The sequence below is a fragment of the Chironomus tepperi genome, unplaced genomic scaffold, assembly GCF_022539635.2.
Source record: "Chironomus tepperi strain 1889 unplaced genomic scaffold, CSIRO-AGI_Ctep_v1 contig_9, whole genome shotgun sequence".
Classification (NCBI taxonomy): domain Eukaryota; kingdom Metazoa; phylum Arthropoda; class Insecta; order Diptera; family Chironomidae; genus Chironomus; species Chironomus tepperi.
This window is the reverse complement of record NW_027226131.1, coordinates 1404933-1424571: the sequence shown is the minus strand read 5'-3', so window position 1 is coordinate 1424571 and position 19639 is coordinate 1404933. Positions and strand designations below refer to the sequence as shown.

At 33.0% G+C, this 19639-nt stretch overlaps 1 protein-coding gene across 3 annotated transcripts; it reads left to right on the top strand.

The window, feature by feature from the left end:
• Nucleotides 1–93: 93 nt before the first annotated feature.
• LOC139086787 (kinesin-like protein unc-104) lies at nucleotides 94–19447 on the top strand. 3 transcript variants are annotated; one of them, XM_070635385.1, is made up of 14 exons: nucleotides 94–236; nucleotides 11382–11677; nucleotides 12078–12202; nucleotides 12262–12817; nucleotides 12885–13194; nucleotides 13584–13643; nucleotides 13914–14156; nucleotides 14225–14950; nucleotides 15019–16407; nucleotides 16476–16780; nucleotides 16849–17032; nucleotides 17090–17918; nucleotides 17984–18085; nucleotides 18154–19447. In XM_070635385.1, the coding sequence occupies exons 2-14, from the start codon at nucleotides 11495–11497 to the stop codon at nucleotides 18284–18286; spliced, it is 5145 nt and encodes a 1714-aa protein (XP_070491486.1). In that variant the 5' UTR covers nucleotides 94–236; nucleotides 11382–11494; the 3' UTR covers nucleotides 18287–19447. The 3 variants fall into 3 exon arrangements, with proteins under 3 accessions (XP_070491486.1, XP_070491501.1, XP_070491493.1); XM_070635392.1 differs by lacking the exon at nucleotides 94–236 and adding an exon at nucleotides 10316–10440; XM_070635400.1 differs by lacking the exon at nucleotides 13584–13643.
• Nucleotides 19448–19639: the final 192 nt, after the last annotated feature.

Here is a 19639-nt window from a genome sequence, read left to right as displayed (position 1 = left end):
AAAAAAAATATTTTTCTTTATTAAAAGTTCGAAGCCGTAAAGGAAAAGTCGTGAAAAATTATTTTTCCTGAATCTTTTTTGGAATTATAAAATTTTTTATATTTTTCAATTATGTGAAAAGTGAATTAAGCATGGATAATATGCATTTTGAAGTGATGAAAAGTTAAATTAAACTTTTGGATAATTCAAAGTGGATATAAAGGAACGGAAGAGAATATTGAACGCATATAAAAACGGTAAGCTCTAGAGAAAAAAATACACAAAAAAAAATCAATCTTTGAATGAGAAAAAAGTTATGAGTCATAGCTTTTTTTTCTCTATGACATTGAGATTAATTTAAGCAAATTTGAATCAATTCTAATCGCATTTGTGACTAAAACAATTCATTATAATCAACTATACTTGACTCAATCATGATGTGTGGTCACATTTTAATTAATTTTTTTGACATTGTCCATGGATCTTAATCCATCTCGAAAAAAAAGGATCAAGGACATTTGACAATTGAAATCTTTATTTCAATCCATCCACAAAACCCTTCCTATTCTATTCAAAATTGTCGCAATTTTCATTAAGGAACATTCATTTTCAAGTCGAATAATGAAATCAAGAGTATTTGGGGACTACGGATACAATAATGATAGCTCTACTTTTTTATTCATACAGAACCTTTTTTTTTTGCTTTCTCTGTTCTTCTCCCATTATCAACACTTAACAAAAAGCAATTTTCTCTCTTGCTTCGTTCTCATTCTTTTTTCTACTGTGTGGAGCATATTAAAGAACATTATTTTAAAATGTCACTGACATGAGCGCATTTGTGAGTCATAATTCTTCTTTTTAAATTGGCATACTTATCTGCTCTAGAGTTATCTTTAGGATGTAGTTCATTATTAACGTATATTTTTGTTTTGAATTATGAATAATAAAGCTAACTTCAGGTAGGAAGGGGAAAAGTTGCGCTAATTTTTTATAACCTGAAAATGTAGGAAAAGTTTGACAAAATTCTTATTTTTAATTGAAATATTGAACAATTAAGACGTATTAATCAGTGATCTGTGATAAATTACTTACATTAAGGAACATTAACGAAGATTTCATTGAAATAATAAGCAATTTCAACTTAATAAAGGTAAAATTTGATTACAAAATTTGCCATCGACAATCAATCAAACAGAAAAGAAAGCAATTTAAGAAAAACGAGGTAAAATGACTAAAATTTCTATTGATAACTGTTAATGAAAGAAAGATTGTATTCGAACGACACAAAGAAGGTGAAGGAATCCAAACGAAATAAATAGGGACTACTAAATAGGGTTTTCAATACCGAAATTTGGTTTGTTTTAAAATTAACGATTGCCTGAGCGACATGAATGGAAAAAGCTCTGCTTCGGAGCTTTAAAGGCTCCGCTAAACCTATATTATTAAAATTATATAGAAACCGCCTCCGTGTGGCCTCAAATGAATACAAAACATCGTGTGGTTTTCAAATGAAGGCAAATGAAGCTTTGTGTTATCCGAATGAAAAAAGCTCTGCTTCGGAGCTTTAAAGGCTCCGCAAAGCCTATATTATAAACATCATATAGAAACCACCTCCGTGTGGCCTCAAAATGGATACAAAACTCTGTGGTTTTCAAGTGAATGCAAATAAAACTTTGTGGTATCCGGGGTGTAATTTGCAAAACTTTTTGGCGAATTAATAATTGAAGATTAGGCAATTAAGTATGAAAAATGCTAAATTGTATGCTTTATGCCTGAAATCAAAACTTCATAAGGGAACGTTCGCTTATTGCGTTCAAAGGGAAATTTTGTTACGAGGGGGAGAGGGTCTGGAAATTCGTTTATTTGTGTAACGTAATAAGTGCAGCAACTCAGCTCTTCAATTTTTAATATTCTCTTTAATAACAAACTTAACAAAATGGCCACTTAAATGTATATTCACGAACAAAGAAACTTTGTCCTCATGGACCATAAATTAATCAAATTGAAATACAATGTTTCACATAATTATGCTATTTATAATTAAGCATCATCTTGACGTCAACGCAGTCATGACATTATCTGCAATTAGTCATCAAAAAATTTTCATACTAATCTGGAATATTCGAGCAAAATTCACGCCAAATTGAGCATAATAGAGTATTTTATTCTGCGAAAAGTTTCGTCAATAGAACAGCACAGAGCATATTCAAAATAGGACGCTTAGTTCTATTTTTTATAGAATATCGAATAATGTCGATGAGAACAGCAAAAAAGAAGCAAAAATCTAATGATATTGAAGATTATGCTGGCATCATCGTAATTTTTTCTAAAAAATATAGAGATAAGAGTGAGAAAATCGACAAACATTCTGTGGTGGAAGTGGAAATAATATTGAAAACTTTTTCTTTCTTTAACAATGAAGTTGAAACTTTATGCATTTAAATTGTTCTGTCCAATGACCCGAAAAAAAGAAAAAAAAATTCAACCACATGATTGCCATTATAAGAATTTCCCTTTTGGGGAATATGTGCAAGTCATTTCCACGATTTCTGTGTGAATTATATTTGTTAAGTTAACACGAAATTTCCATTAAGTAAGAATTCCATAAATAAATACACACAAATAAGAAAGTTTTGTTGCTCGAAAAAAAAATGAAGAAATTGCGATGTAAATTAAAATAAGAAAAAAATTCTATTACATAAACTTCCATGCTTCTCGTTTTTTATGTTAAGCTTTCAAACAGATGCTCAACTTTTTTTTTTTGCTTCCGTCCCACTCCGACATAAACTTTCAAGATGTTTTTATTTTATTCTCGTCCTCTTCTTACAATCACTTCTGTATGTTTTCATGCACAACAATAATAACAAAATCATAAAAAATTTATTTTACATAGAACGAGCTACTTCTGTGCGGAAGGGTGGCTAGATCTTAGTTGATACATAAAGACTACATCTTCTTTTAAAATTGATTCCTGAATTAAGCAAGAAAAAGCAGAAAAAAGTCTGCTTGGTCAGGAAATCTGGCAATCGACTCAACGGTCCAGGGCTCGATCCCAGGAAAAATTATAGTTTAATTCGGATAGTTTTTCGCTGTTCTAGTCCCACCAACTCAGTTTTTGTTTTCGCGACATACAAATTGTGGTTAGGTACGATATACCCTGGGTTATGCAGCGTGCATAGTTGAGAATAAGCAAATAAATATTCATTTATTAGATCCATAATTAAGTTAAAGTAACGAAAGGTTGGAACCAGTTGACTTCGAACTCTGGGAAAGTAGGATACTATAGCTTCGAGACAAGTTTGCTTGATGTACGAATCAGAACCTTTCTTTGACGAGTCATTTGTTGGTGACTAGTGAGTTGGGGGTTTGAACGCCAATCCCACGGTTTTGATCTTTAGTAGTGATTACTAGTTTTAGTTGGTTTTATCAAGGATTTATCAAGGCATTTTATAGAGAATTTGGGATGGTACAACAGATCATCGATCGTAGTGCCGTTGCTATAAGCAAACCCAACATTATATTCTATTCTACTAGTTTTAAGTAGAGTTCGCCCAAAGTTTTAGACCTGCATTCTTTGACGAACTATACGGTTCAGATGAACACTGCACGACTGCGCATCCAAAATTCAGGAAATGCATGCTTGCGGTTCTTGGATGAACCCTAGCTTTAAATCAACCGTCCGCAATCGCATAAATCATATTTACAATTCTTAACTGCAACAGAAATAAAACAACAATATAGCCACCCTACCATATCTATGAGACAATATCTTGAAAAGAAGGCACAAGAAAAAAAAAAATAACAGAGTTAAAGTATTTTTATGAATAGAAATGGTATGTAGGATTATGAATAAAATTAGTTCCATGATAGAAAAAAAAAGAAATTCCTTTCAACAACTTTGACTGCACAAACAACGCTCATGTATTTGTGCTATTCATTTATGGTCACGTCTACCTATAAGTGATGGAAAAAAGAAAATTTCAACAACTTTCAAGAATATGTAATGCAAGTCAATATATCGAGCACTTTTATTTTGGATGTTTGTTATCTAATTTAGTCAAAATTGCTCTTATGGTGAGGGGGGCGTTCGTAGATTGCGTAACGCAGGACTAAAGATCCTCCTCCCTTAACCTAGTGGGAGGAAAAATTTCCTTTAAACTGCTTCAAAATCTCAAACTCAGAGGGTTGATGGACCCCAACCCTCCAAAAAATTGTGGACGCAATATCAGAACGCCTCCCCTGCTGGAATTGCGTATTTTCTTTCCGTTATGAGAGATTTCACTTGTGGAGGTTGTGTTTATTTATTCTTCGTGGAATTAAATTATTTTTAGATGACTTTAAAATCATTTCAAGGGCGTAGCCATAACTTTGCAGCTTCAAGGCTTGAATGGATCCTTTTTTAAATTGACGCTCGAATCTTCTTGAATTTTTGATGATGACATCGGTTCCTCAAACTCTGAAAGTGTAAAAAACTCAGAGCAGATGCATCCATACATCAACTTTTTTATCTCGCATAAATCACAACTTTGAAGATATGTTGTGTTGCTTGGTATTCTTGAACTCACACAATGACGTGAATGGATTCAATCTCTTTGTCACGATAACAGATACAGCAGACTCAATAAAGCGTCGTTATCTAGATTATCCTTACTGCAGACAATTGTGCTAGACTCGTTCATTGCATTTGAGATTTATGTGCAGCTAGGACATTTTGTTATCACAAAAAGCATTCAACTTTGAAAACATGGATGGCTTATGTGTTGACTAACGGAAAATTTGTGGGAAATACTTTGGGAAAATTTCCTTTTTTTATTGTTGACCTCAAATTCAAATACAGCATTACTTAAGGAATGATAATTTATCAATATTTGGTTACAGCGGCCACAGGGCGTTATTATACACATGCAATATGCCAAGAAAATTTCAGTCAGTTTTTCTGACACACAGAAATCACCTCCCTTAATTTTATGAGTTCAAAATGAGGTTAGAATGAAAAGGTAGCAATAATATACGGTTGAGAAAATTCCATTAAGCTTCAAGCTTTTGTGAACAAAGTAATTTTTTTGTGGAACAATCATTGTTGATATTTCCTTTTTGTCCTGCAAAAAAGAACTGAATTTGTATGGAAAATTGAGAATAATTTAATAATCATTTCAATTTATCTAAACTTTTAAAGCATAAACAGTATGCATATCCATAAGTGAAGAGATAAATTATTGACGATACAATTAGACTCTCCATCTCTCTTACTCCCTTTGTGTCATGAGATAGCACATAAAAGCTTCTCTTTTGTATTTATCATGTGTCACAGTTCTGTTCATTTTTTGCTGTGTGCAAAAAATAAAGCGAGTGCTATAGGAAGGTAAGACTTGATGTCATTTCAGCATTTCAATCCAACACGTGCCTCCATTTATTTTATGTGCTTTTTTGCTTTTTCCACAATTTTTTCTTTTCTTTCTTTTCTTTCTGTTCTATCCTTTTCACTATATGTGCTGAGTGAAGAAAGCAAAAAAAAACTTTTCTAAGCGTTATTTTCTGTGTTTTTCTTCTGTGCAGAACTCAAAAGTTTGCCACAATTTTACCTTCTTCTTCTTATTACTTAAGATGGAATGAAAGAGCATGTGTAGATGTATATGTTTTAATATGATATTATGCAAGGATAGAGAACAGAACTATTTTTGAGTTTTCTAAGGAATTGGAACAATAAGGAGTTACGTTGTGGTTTCTTGATTCAAATTGAGTGCAGATTCCTATCGGCACAAGTTTATTATGACAGCCAGATGACATTGCATTCAATTGTATATATTCAGTTACCATGAGTAATTTGTGCCAATCGGGAAGGTCTCAAATTAAGTAAAATTTACCAGAAATTAGTAAAACTGATGAAATTTGGGTTTATCTCATCTAAAACAAACAAAATATACTAAACTCACCACAAATGAAGTAAAACTGACCATACACAGACAAAACTGAATAAATTTAGAATAATCCCACCAAAAACATACTAAAAGCACTAAACTCAACACGAGTGAAATTAAACTCACCACAAATTGACGAAATTGATTAATGAAACTGATAGAAATTCATTAAAACTGGCCAAAAATGAAGTAAAAATCACCAAAGCTAAATAGAACTGATTGAAAATTGCTTTAAATTAAACATAATTCACTAAATTTAGAAAGAGCTGAACAAAATTGATTTAATATTATAACAATAATTAAAGTTCACCAAAGTTTAAGCAAAAGCTCACCAAAATTGAATTAAATTCACAATAAATAATCAAAACTCACCAAAAATGAACAAAACTCACAAAAAATGAATAAAACTCACCAATAATAAACAATACTGATAAAAAATCTTCAAATCTCAACAAAACTGAAACAAATCTTAATAAAGACCAGTTAAATTGATTACAAATGATCAAAATTCAACAAAAATTCAGAATCTCCTTAAAAATTAATAAAACTTACAAAAATAAACAAAACTCATCAATTTCCCTCAAAACTACCAATAACGGATATAAAGCAACAAAAGAAAATCAATCCCTTGACCTCACGTTCAAACATGACCAAGAACTACATTACAAAACATCAGAAGCTTTTCAAGAATATCTTAAGGCTATTGTCGGACTCATGATGCATGCATATACACTCACACACATTCTATGCCATTACACTCATGAGTCATTGAATCACCAAATATTTTCCCTTACATTCATTCAATTGCACTGAGTGTATCCATATTGAAAGCCACAATTTTTACTTTTGGAAATGAAAGAAAAAAAAAGAGAAAAAAAAATTATTCTCATATCGATTTTTCATTTCGTTCAAATGAAGATGAAAGCCCTGTGCAGATATAAAAAGGATCAGAAAAAAAATAGCAGCATAAGAATGTCATGTACAATATTCTTTCATTCCCGTCATTTTCTTCGTCTTATTCGTTGAGATGAAACGGCTGCATGAGCCGGAGTCGAGTGGAAAAATTGGATATATATATGTACATGAAAAGTTGTCTATGACGCTTGATCGTGGGCGATGGGGATATACATGTACATAATATTCTCATGTTTACGACTGTAGGTTGATAAAAACAACATATATAGGTATAAGAAGAACTGTGATAGAAACTGTTGAGCATATTTTTTTATTACTTTTCCAAAACAAAAAAGACTGTCATGAAAGAGATTTTTGTCCGTACCATTAAGATGAAATGTCGAGGTAATGTCATATAAAAAATCATTAATCACCCTCTAAATAAACTTTGACAAATGTGGAACAGTGAAAGAAAGGAACATGAAAAAGGATTTCGAAGCAAAAACTCTCATTTTATTATTTTCATGGATCAATGAACGAACAGGAGTGTACATTATGCTTCTCGTACCTGTAAAAAGCAATTTTCCTTCATTTTGACATAAATTTTTATTACGAAACTCATTTGGCATTTGGCAATTACCAATTTAAGGAGGGAGGGAAATAAATGCTCATGGAAGTGACCATGGCCAATTTATGAAGATGCTTTGTAGCTAGGGACAAAATTCTTTTCAAGATTATCACACATTCTTTAGAAGGTAAGAAGGGATTACCTTCAGCAAAACAAAGAAAATGTGAGTTTTGATGTCAAAATGGTAACCTAGCAACAAGATATAACAAGAGCAAGCCAGACATCCGAACCAATTTTTGAAACACAATCATAGCCACACGCTCCATATCATGTCACCAAAAAATTTTAACCAACTCATTTTCCTTCTTGTTCCCCTTTTTTTTGTATTTGGTCTGGTTTCAATTCTATTTGTAGCACCGAGCATACTTTACTTTTTCTTCGGTCAATATTTCCATTTAACAACGCATTTAATGGCAGTGCGAACATATCCTTTAATACCATCAAATTGACTCCTTTCGTACCTTTTCTCACTCGTTCAATGCTGGGGTGCTTATTAATTTATTTCGGAAGGAGAGAAACACTGCCTACATCTTAACATTTATGGAACGAGAGCATATCTTGCGTATCATCGCTCTACCCATAAATTTTATTATTTTTTAGTATGCAAAGAGTGTGAGAGATGTTAAAGGCATAGAAATATTACGAAAGGTGAAAGGCTTTCTTCTTACTTTATTTGCTGCCTCTGCGAATGAGTACGAATGGCAATAATTTCCAAAATTTTACAGACGCTCACATCATTGTTTGGGTTTCTGACGTCTATCATTGTCTTTAGTAAAGAGAAGTTTTCCTGACGCACGAATTACATTTTCTTCTTATGCTTATGCCGAACGGATAGAAAAGCTCAGCCGAGGATGACTGTAAACGTGATGAAGAAGGAAGACGGCACAAAAAATTTTCGCTTCTTTTGTATTTTGCGTGATGAAAATTTTATTTTTTGCAAGAAACAAAAGAAACAGGCCACCTACATTGCTTTACATCCAATTTTCAAAACTCGGTTGTTGCCTGTGTTGCTTACATTATGAATTTATTTATGTTCATGTTTGTAATTTGTGAGAAATTCTTCACACTATAGGACATTGTTGTGTATGTGTATATGTGTTACATATATGCGCATTATTTCATTCTATTTTGTCCTATTTGGAATGAGCATTTAAATTCTTGCCATAACTTTGGAGCATTCGTGTGAAAATTTATGCACGCATTTATCAAAATTGATCATTTATATCGATTTTTTTAGGTATTTTTCTCGTTTCAGAAAAGATATTGAACACTTAAAATTGATGTAATGTTATGTTCCTACTCTCAATCTTATTTATTCATCTCATGGTAACATATGAGTATGGTTATACAATCGAAATTGAGATGTAGAGGATTGTAGCGCTGATTTAAGACTTAAATAATCTGGACTCATTGGATACAAATCATCCTTATTCTAATGAGTATACTCAGAGCATGCTTCTTGTTCTTGTCTGATAAGAGGCTTTGCTGTCAAGATTACTTTCAATTTTGATTCGTTTCCTGAATTGTTGAAGAATTCTGCCCTAGGCTAGGGTAACTGTGGTTGATGACGAAATTGATAAAATCCGGTCTTAGGTCTGATGCACTCCAACCTTAGGTTGAATTTTCAAATTAGTTACAGTTGCTTCAATGCTCAATGCTTGTGAAGACTACGATAATTAGATCATATTACTTTTTAATGGTTTTTAAAGTAAAAGAGCTCAATTATTGATTTCAAAAGATGTGACTTGTACTGGTAGACTTGTATTAGTAAAGTGTCGCCCAAATGCTGCTAAAAATCCGTAATACTGAATAGCACAAATAGGTCAATGGATTTGAATTCCGGGGTCAGATCGGTGTGACTCTGGAATTTTTCTGTATTTAACTGGTTTTTGCTATTCTGGATCAGATCCCAGAGTCTAACCAAAATTAAGCGCTTTTTCACTATTCCATTTATATTAACTCGGTTACAAAATGCCTTGAGTCACGATACTGTGAAGAAAAGAAATAATATATCAATTTCACAGTTTAATCCATCAAAAATATTCTATGAAATTCATATTTGAGCTATATTAAGTATTGCCAAATCTCTTAACATACTTCTCAAATCAGCATCTTAGTAAGTAAATAAATGAGTGATTCATATTACATTTAAAATGAAAAAGCTCAACTAGTGCTGAATTCACACAGCTTTAAATAGTAATGAATAATTTAGCAAAAATAAATAATGTTTTGATGGCCCTAAGTGACTATATATAGCATCTAGTGGAATAATAAATATCCACTTAAAAAAATCCACGGCAATTAAATCAAAGCTCAATTGTGCTTTTTTGCGTCTAATCACTAACCATTAACGATAGTCCACTATAAATTCCGATAGTAAATTCCTCAATTACAACCATTCATGTATGTCCAAAAAAGCTTTTTATGCCTTTCGTTGTTATAGTAATTGCAAGTATCAGCAAAAGAATGGTTTGATGATTCATAAAAGAGTCATAAATATCCAAACGCATAAAGGCACACAAAAAAAGGACCTAAAATGTGGTTTTCACAAAAACACCGGACGAAATTGTAAATATGATAATGTCCTGGACCTTTTGATTCCTTCAATACTTTATTGTATATTTTCGATTTCTGTCACGACAGAAAGGATCAAAAAAAAAAAAGTATGAAAAACTTATAAACATGAAATGGAGGAAGGAAGAGAAAAAAAAAAGTTTTCATTTTCATAAAAATGAATATTTTATGACGTTGGATATCCAACAGAAAAATTCTCTCTCATTCTCTCAACTAATTCTATCTCAATTTTTGATGATGTCTGCGCAGAGCTTTTACGAAAGCTTTAATCTATAGCGCAGGTTCTTCTCCAAATAGAGTGAAAATTTTTCCCGAGCATTCATTTCGTATATAACTTTAGATTGTAAAGGACTTAATATAATTTCTAGAAAATGTGAAGTTTAAAACAATATTTTGGATTATTTTTCATCAATATTGGTGAAAAAAAAGTTGTTTTTAGTTAAATTTGTAAGTGGATATCCAATAACTAGTGAAAAAAAGCTCAAAAAAATTTTCCATTGAACTTGTACATAATTCAAGGATTTTTCCTTCATGGAAAATGTGTATATTGCGTGTTACTCATAAAATAAAGGCCGAAAAATCTGCATAAAAAACTTTTTGCTTAGCCAGAACTATCAAGTTACTGATTATATGACAAAAATTATTCATGTGACGCAATTTGTGAAAAGAATTAAAAACAACAACAATTTGTTCAATATTGGATCGAAATTTCCAATATGGATTTTTTTTGTACAAAATAAGAACTAAGAGTATAATTGGAAATTATGCAATGAACATAAAAATATATAATTTATGGATCTTAGTCAACTCCCATGACGATCAAAGATGAGGCAGAAAAAAATATGAAAATTTACATCGCAGAAGATGAAAAAATTTCTCATTCGATGCCAACAACTATTGACGATGACGTCATAACAACACCCCCCAAATATCCACCATATATATCGATTTTCTCCATTCTCAGCCATTAAACTTCGGGGATTTCCATTCGCTCTCAATTCTCATTATTAAAAGCCGAATGTTGGATATAATAAGCACAACAACAAAATTGTTGTGTTTACAGGAAAGAAAGAAAATTATGCAGTCGGGATGGAAATGTTCTTTAGTCTCTCAAATTTCTCTCAATTTCTCTCCAAAGCTCTTTCTATGCTAGCACAAAATGCCGTTGCGCTATTCATGTGAACTACATTCTTGACTCTGATTAAGTATTAACTGTCGCCTAAAATCCTAACCCCATACTACACAAGTCAAATGCAATAGTCCTCAAATTATGAGTATGATTCATAAAAATAAATGTGGCGCCGGTCTTTGTGTGCTTTCATTTTCATTCATAAGTTCTGTGCTTTATTCTCATGACTAATTACTCATTTTTTTTCTACTTCTGCTAGGCTTCAAAACTTAACAAATAATTTCAAGGATATAAAAAAAAAGGAAAAAGAGGAAACTTTTTAAGGACATCAAATTCATCAAGTAGAGGAGAAAAGAAAAAAACTTTTAAAAGATGTCGTCAGTTAAAGTAGCAGTTCGCGTGCGTCCTTTCAATTCGCGTGAAATTTCGCGCGATTCAAAATGTATCATTGAAATGTATGACAACACGACGGCTATAACTAATCCAAAAGTACCACCTGGTAGCAGCGATGCAACAAAGAGATTCAATTTTGATTATTCCTATTGGTCACATGATGTAAGATATTGACTATTGTTGAGTATAACAATGGATAATTCAGAGTTGGATGTTGTGGAGTAGCTTGAAGGTCGATCTTCGATAGCTTCATGCCCTTTCATATCTGACTCAGAATCAAGCTTGAGTAGCACAATAGAGTATCTAAGGCACCACTTGGTAGCCACATCAATGTCAATACCCTTAACAGGCAAAGAGACCGCTTCTAGGTACCGTAGTGCTATTTTTCTGTTAGGGTACGTAAAGGTTCCCTGACAGCACCATGATGTCTGTTTGGCCCATTCCAGAATAGATAAAGCTACTTCAAGTTTACCTTGCGTCCACACTACCAACTCTGAATTCCTGAATTGACAATGAAAATGGATACCGACATATTTCAATTATATTATTCCTTATCTAATAGCAAGCAGATTCACATTTTGCAACACAAGAAATTGTATATTCTGATATCGGTGAGGAAATGCTTCAACATTCATTCGATGGATACAATGTTTGTATCTTTGCTTACGGTCAAACCGGAGCTGGAAAGTGAGTATAATTTTATTACTAAGTAATTCATTAATGCTAACGGTATATTTATGTATAAGGTCATACACAATGATGGGACGACAAGAAGAAGGTCAGGAGGGAATTATTCCAATTGTATGCAAGGATCTGTTTAAGAAAATTCAAGACACGACTTCTGATGACTTAAAATACACAGTTGAAGTCTCGTATATGGAAATTTACTGTGAACGAGTTCGTGATTTATTAAATCCAAAGAATAAAGGAAATTTGAGAGTTCGAGAGCATCCTGCATTAGGTCCATATGTTGAGGATCTCTCAAAACTCGCAGTCACTTCATATGAAGACATTCACGATCTCATTGATGAAGGAAATAAGGCAAGAACTGTTGCGGCAACAAATATGAACGAAACTAGTTCAAGATCTCATGCCGTCTTCACAATTTTCTTCACTCAAACACGACAAGACAGCATGACTGATTTAACAGCAGAAAAGGTATCAAAAATCAGTTTAGTTGATTTAGCTGGTAGTGAACGAGCTGACAGTACTGGAGCAAAAGGTACTCGACTCAAAGAAGGTGCAAACATCAACAAATCCTTGACAACATTGGGAAAAGTTATATCAGCATTAGCAGAAGTTGTAAGTCTAACTTTTTCATAATTAAATTATTCCAAAAGCTAATTTCCTTTTACATCCTCCCATACAGTCTGCACAAAAAGGAAACAAAAAATCAAAGAAAGCTGACTTTATTCCATACCGTGACTCGGTATTAACATGGCTCTTACGTGAAAATCTTGGTGGAAATTCAAAGACTGCAATGATTGCAGCAATTTCGCCTGCAGATATTAATTACGATGAAACATTATCAACACTCAGATATGCTGATAGAGCCAAACAAATTGTATGCAAAGCTGTCGTTAATGAAGACGCAAATGCTAAACTTATTCGTGAACTTAAAGAAGAAATTCAGAAACTTCGAGATTTATTGAAGACTGAGGGAATTGAGGTTGAACAAGGTGAGTTAATAAGCATTAAAGACAATGTAAACATTTTGAAGAAAATTGGAATTGGATGATTCCTCAGATGAGGTGATGCAATATGCAATTGATTCGAGAACATTCCAAAATTTTATGGCTTTATATCTTCTGAGCGAATCGTCCAAATGTAAAACTTTGTTATATTCAATGAAAAAAGAAAAAAAAATTCAAAATTATATCGCACACCTTTCTGGTTCAATTGGATTCATTTGGCAAGCAATCAAAAGTACTAGATCTTATAATGCAGAAGACATACTTTCTATTATATAACGAGTTTTCCATAATTTATGATTTAAAAAAATACACTAAATATTGTGATATAAGAACAAATCAATTTCATAATTCTATATAATATATCCTTCGTTCAGGCGTCGAAGTGAGAGTTATAAGTAATGAACGGCCCTCCGTTATCGGCAGGGATACTAGCAGTAAGTAATAATTGAGTTGAAATCAAAATTTGACACCTAAATTTTTGATTAAAAAATTTGATCGCTCGCAATTACACTGGATGTAATTTATTTTGCCAAAATAGATCCATTTATCGCCTTTTTACTGCTTTAAAGCGCAATTTTTTTTATTTTTGTTCCTTAAAATTCTATTTTTCAGAGATTAGAATCAACTCTAATCCCTGAAAATTAGTTGCTTGCGAAATTCAAACTAATCTAATCATTTCCATTCAATTTTTGTGTTACGTTTAGGGGACGATGAATGTAATAACAATGTTCCGACTACAAATGGTAAACAAACGGATTATAAGCGTGAGAAGCCAATGCGCTCAACATCAACTACAGAGACAGAAATGGCTGTGGATCAACTTCATGCTAGTGAGAAGTTGATTGCAGAGCTTAATGAGACATGGGAAGAGAAATTAAAGAGAACTGATGAGATTCGTCAGCAGCGTGAAGCTGTTTTTGCCGAAATGGGTGTTGCTGTTAAGCCTGGTATGTGAAGCATCATGTGGTGTTTGCAATCACTTACTAATTAATGGTTCTTTTATATTTCAAAACAGATGGCATAACAGTTGGAGTTTTCAGTCCAAAAATGACACCACATCTTATCAATCTCAACGAAGATCCAACATTATCGGAATGTTTACTTTATTACATCAAGGATGGTGTCACAAAATTGGGTACTTCCGAAGCAGAAATTCCACAAGACATTCAATTGTCAGGATCTCACATACTCAAAGAACATTGCATCTTTCAAAATGACAACGGTATTGTCAGTATCATTCCAAAGGAAGAAGCACTCATTTTCATAAACGGAAGGAAAGTTATCGAAACTGAAGTTTTATTAACCGGATCGAGAGTTATCTTGGGTCGTAATCATGTCTTTCGCTTCCAACATCCGCAACAAGCGCGTGAAAAACTCGAACAAAAACTTTCCGAAGAATCATCAAGCAATGAAGAAGCAAAGGAAGAGACTAAAGATGAAGTCGTTGATTGGAACTTTGCCCAATGTGAATTGCTTGAAAAGCAGGGCATTGATCTTAAAGTGGAGATGGAGAAGAGGTTGGTTGCACTCGAGGCACAGTTTAAGCGTGAAAAGGAAGAAGCTGATCAACAATTTGAGGAACAACGTAAAACTTATGAAGCGCGAATTGATGCACTTCAGAAGCAGGTCGAAGAACAATCAATGACTATGTCAATGTATAGCAACATGACATCGGCAACAGATGATTTTAACAATAAAATGTTGGATGATGGCTTTGATGATGAAGAAAACAGTATTTATGGTAAGATCAGTAATTAACTTAAGACTTGCTCATGTCTAACATAATTCATTTTACTTCCAATAATCTAGAAAATCCACTTTGTGAATCATGGACAATTAGACAAATCGATTTAGCAGCATTTGTATTTAAGAAATGGAAAAGTCATAAATTTACATCACTTCGAGACGATTTGTGGGGAAATGCAATTTATCTCAAGGAAGCGAATGCAATATCTGTGGAATTAAAAAAGAATGTTCAATTTCAATTTACATTGCTTTCAAATACATTATATACACCATTATCGAACGATTTGAAGGACAAATCTGAGAATCCATCACGAACAGTTGTCTCGGTTGAGGTGAATGATCAAAAGAATGGTGCCATTCATTATTGGTCATTGGGAAAGTTGAAGCAACGTTTGGATATGATGCGCGAATTATATCATAGTGATGGAGAGTCATATGACTATAATGTTGAGTCATTAATTGGATATGATCCATTTTATGATAGATTTCCATGGTTCCGTATTATTGGACGATCATTTGTATATCTCAGTAATTTACTTTATCCCATACCATTAGTACAGAAAGTTGCTATTGTAAATGAGTCGGGAGATGTTAAGGGCTATCTTCGTGTGGCCGTACAAGCTGTTTTTGACAATGATGGACACATAATTAATAATCATAATAATTTAAATAATAACAATAATATTAATATAAACATCAATAATAATAATAATAATATAAATAATAATAATAATAACAACAATAATAATAATGGAATGGCAGTTAATCAACTTGCACGAGTAGTTTTTAGTGATGGCACAAAATACAGCTATGATGAGAGATTCATTGAAGAAAATGGAAATGATAATGATGATGCAAAATTAGATAATGATGATGATGATGACACAATTGGAGAGCATTTAAAACTTGGCAGTGAATTTAAATTCCGAATTATTGTATTACAGGCTTACGACATTCCAATCGAATATACAGACATTTTCTGTCAATTTAATTTCCTTCATTGTGAAGAGGAAACATTCTCAACAGAACCGATCAAGAATAAGCATGATAAGCCAATTGGCTTTTATCACATCCAAAATTTAACAGTTAAAATCACAAAGAAATTTATCGACTACATTAAAAATCAACCAATAGCATTTAAAATCTATGGACATTTTAATAGCAATCATAAGAATGGAACAACAGTAATTACAGCTAAACAGCAAACTCGTGCTCCACCAAAACGGCTTCAATTGCCAAGTATCACAATGAGTCAGCCTATTCGTAGCACTAAATTTACACAATTTGCCATGTCACCAACAACTGAACGTAAAACTCCATCATCACCAACAACAACAGTCTTCACTAAGCATGATATACTTGTGTGGTTTGAGATTTGTGAATTGGCACCAAATGGTGAATATTTACCGGTTCCTGTTGATCAATCTACTGGAAGTTTCTTATTACATCAAGGTAAAGTACTTAAAATATTTTCAGCACTGATAAAGGAATTACTTAATTATTCATTCCTACATATTTAGGCATTCAACGACGAATTCGAATTACAATTGTACACGAACCCACAAATGAGTTAAAATGGAAGGACATCCGAGAAGTTATTGTTGGACGTATTCGTAATACTGCTGAATCTTTCGACGAATTCGATGATGCTGGTGCTTTATCATTAGGCATATTCCCTGGTGAATTGCTTGAGGTTCGTAATGACGATCGAACATTCTACCAATTTGAAGCTGCGTGGGATTCAAGTTTACACAATTCCAATTTGCTTAATCGTGTCACGCAAAATGGCGAAACTATTTTCATTACTTTAAGCAGCTATCTTGAGGTAAGGTCATCATGACTATTTTCGTCCTCGACTATTATTAATGATTATATATTTCTTATCCATAACAGTTGGAGAATTGCTTGAGACCTGTGATTATTACTAAGGATTTAAGTATGGTTATTTATGGACGTGATGCACGTATTGGACCACGGTCATTAAAAAGTTTATTCTCGGGACGATCTGGAACTACCAACAGATCAAGTGCAATCTATGAACTTTCTCTCAAATGTGCTAATAAAGCAGGATCACCAGGTAATTTATGATAAGCCTTAAATATATTCAATGTCCTTAAATAATGTTTTTATGCAGGCGTTCAAAGACGTCAACGACGAGTCCTTGACACAAGCACAACATATGTTCGTGGCGAAGAAAATCTCAAAAATTGGCGACCACGAGGCGATTCACTCATTTTCGATCATCAATGGGAATTAGAGAAGCTTACACGCTTGGAAATGGTTGAACGTGTTAGATATTTGTTATTGCTACGTGAGCGTTTAGGACTGGATGAATTACAAAATAGCAAGAATGATAAGAATGTAAACAATATGATTGCTCGTGATGCTGATAGCACCATTGATGATGAGGATATGCTACCATCAGATGTTGAAGATGAAGATTTGGATGAAGTTCCTTTAGACAGTGAAGTAAATGAGCGACAAAAGGCATTAATTGCAAAATGCTTAAAATTATTGACATCGGATATAACACAACAATCAAATAGATCAATCGTAACGCCAGTCACACCAATATCAAGTGCTGACGAAAACAGTAATATGTCAATCAGTCAATATTCAATCAATTCTGTCAGCACACCTTCCTTGACTGAAATATCAAATGAATGGCAACCACAGCATAAGCAAATTGATCATAAGACAACAAATGATCACATTCAATACTTTATTCCTGACTTGGAAGAGATTGCAACGAGTTCAATGGTTACGAGAAAGGGCTACTTAAACGTTTTGGAGCATGGCTGCTCGGGATGGAAGAAGAGATGGATTGTTGTACGAAGACCCTACATATTCATATACAAATCTGACAAAGATAGTATCGAACGAGCTGTTTTAAATCTCACAAATGCTCAAGTCGAATGTTCGGAAGATCAAATGGCAATGATTAAAATTCCAAACACATTTAGGTAAGTCAAGTCAATAGAAATGCATCCAATTCAGAAGATTAATGATGTTCCTTATTACTTTGCAGTGTTGTTACAAAATATCGTGGTTATTTACTACAGACATTGAATGAAAAAGAGGTTTATGATTGGCTGTATGCCATAAATCCACTCTTGGCTGGAAGAATTAGGTAAGAGAATATAAATTATTGATCATAGTAATCCATGTCACTAAATATGCTGTTTTTGTCTCATATAGATCGCATTTGGCACGACAAAATATTGATATTGCTTCTTCACCGACAAGAACAGTCACATGTACCACTACGGGTACATCAGCCGCTCAAAAATTCATCATTAATCGACAGAAACTATTTGCTATGAGCAAATGAGATTCGCTGACGATGGAATCTGTGTTAATGTAATAATCAGCAAAAAAAAATTTATATGAAAAATGAACAACATTCCTTTAACAAGTATTAGGAAAGTGAAATGATGGAGAATTTTTAAATTAAACTTAACATAAAGTAATGATCTGTTTATTCGTCAATTTTGTAATATTTCTCTATCCACCTGCTATCCTTAAAAAAGATTAATTAACCATAATTATATCCGAGCATATTATTGACTAACAAATAATAATCATTATGGTCCAAAGAACAGATAATACTTAAAGGCATGGCTTAACTAAAAATCAAGCAACAATTTTTTCCTCCTTTTGCTGTTATTTAACACATATTCCATCGCAAGACTTACTTATAGACAAAAAAAAAAAAATGAAAAAAATTTAAATGAAATCTTTAGATTAAAAATCTCAAAATTAATGAATATAATCCATTATAAGATCTGTATAGATAAAAGTTACTATCTTTTCTTCCAAAGTTAAAGACGAAATTATCCGTATTGAAAAAAAAAAGTAAAAAAATTTCATTTCAATGCAAACGCTTTTTGCCACACCATAACTCTATATCTTTCCTACTATTTGACCCCCATTTATCGTCAAAAAATAATTGAATGAAATACGGATGGGAGGTTGGTGGATTTAATCTGGATTAAAATTTGAATCTTGAGATTTGAGAAAGGATTGAGGTATTCAACTCTGGTTATTTTTTTGATTGTGTATAGCAGTGTTGTCGAAACTTTGTGGCATCAACTTTTTTGGAAATGCTATGAACCACTTGCCTTGTGAGTCGTGGCTATGTACCTTTAAAGTAGTGTTGGGCATACTTCTTTCTGTTACCGCACACTTTGGTGGTCCCTACGTTTCACAGTGGATCTATAGGAGGTAATCATCACACCTTGGTTAGTAGCCTCGACCGAAACAGCGTACGTCATTTAGTTCGTGGTATTTCCAAGATATTTTAGCAACACACTAGCGTGCCGCTGCACGCAGATTGTCCACCACTGCTTTAGTGTATGCAGTACCACAAAAACATACTTTTTACAATACTGGTAGTGAGTCAGAGCAGTGAAGAATCATGATTAAAAGGTCTTCATCTTGGTAAAATCTATCAATTCATAAGTGAGACTTTTATTATTGAATGGTTAGGCAACTGACCAGAAATCTGCCACCTTCTCATTCGTGAGAACATTGGTTTGATTTCTAATAGGTCGAGTACTTAATATTTTCAAAGAATATTAAAAATACTTTGATCTTTATGAAGAATACTGAAGATACAACCTAAGATTCACATAATGATGCATCAGAGCTTGAATTCTCAACAGGCGAAGTGAGCGTTTTTAGG

Bases quoted from the DNA above. Each gene is read 5' to 3' on its own strand.
- LOC139086787 (XM_070635385.1), top strand. From the start codon at position 11,495: ATGTCGTCAGTTAAAGTAGCAGTTCGCGTGCGTCCTTTCAATTCGCGT. The intron at 12,203-12,261 runs GTGAGTATAATT...TTTATGTATAAG, and splicing joins GGTCAAACCGGAGCTGGAAA to GTCATACACAATGATGGGAC. The intron at 13,644-13,913 runs GTAAGTAATAAT...TGTTACGTTTAG, and splicing joins TATCGGCAGGGATACTAGCA to GGGACGATGAATGTAATAAC.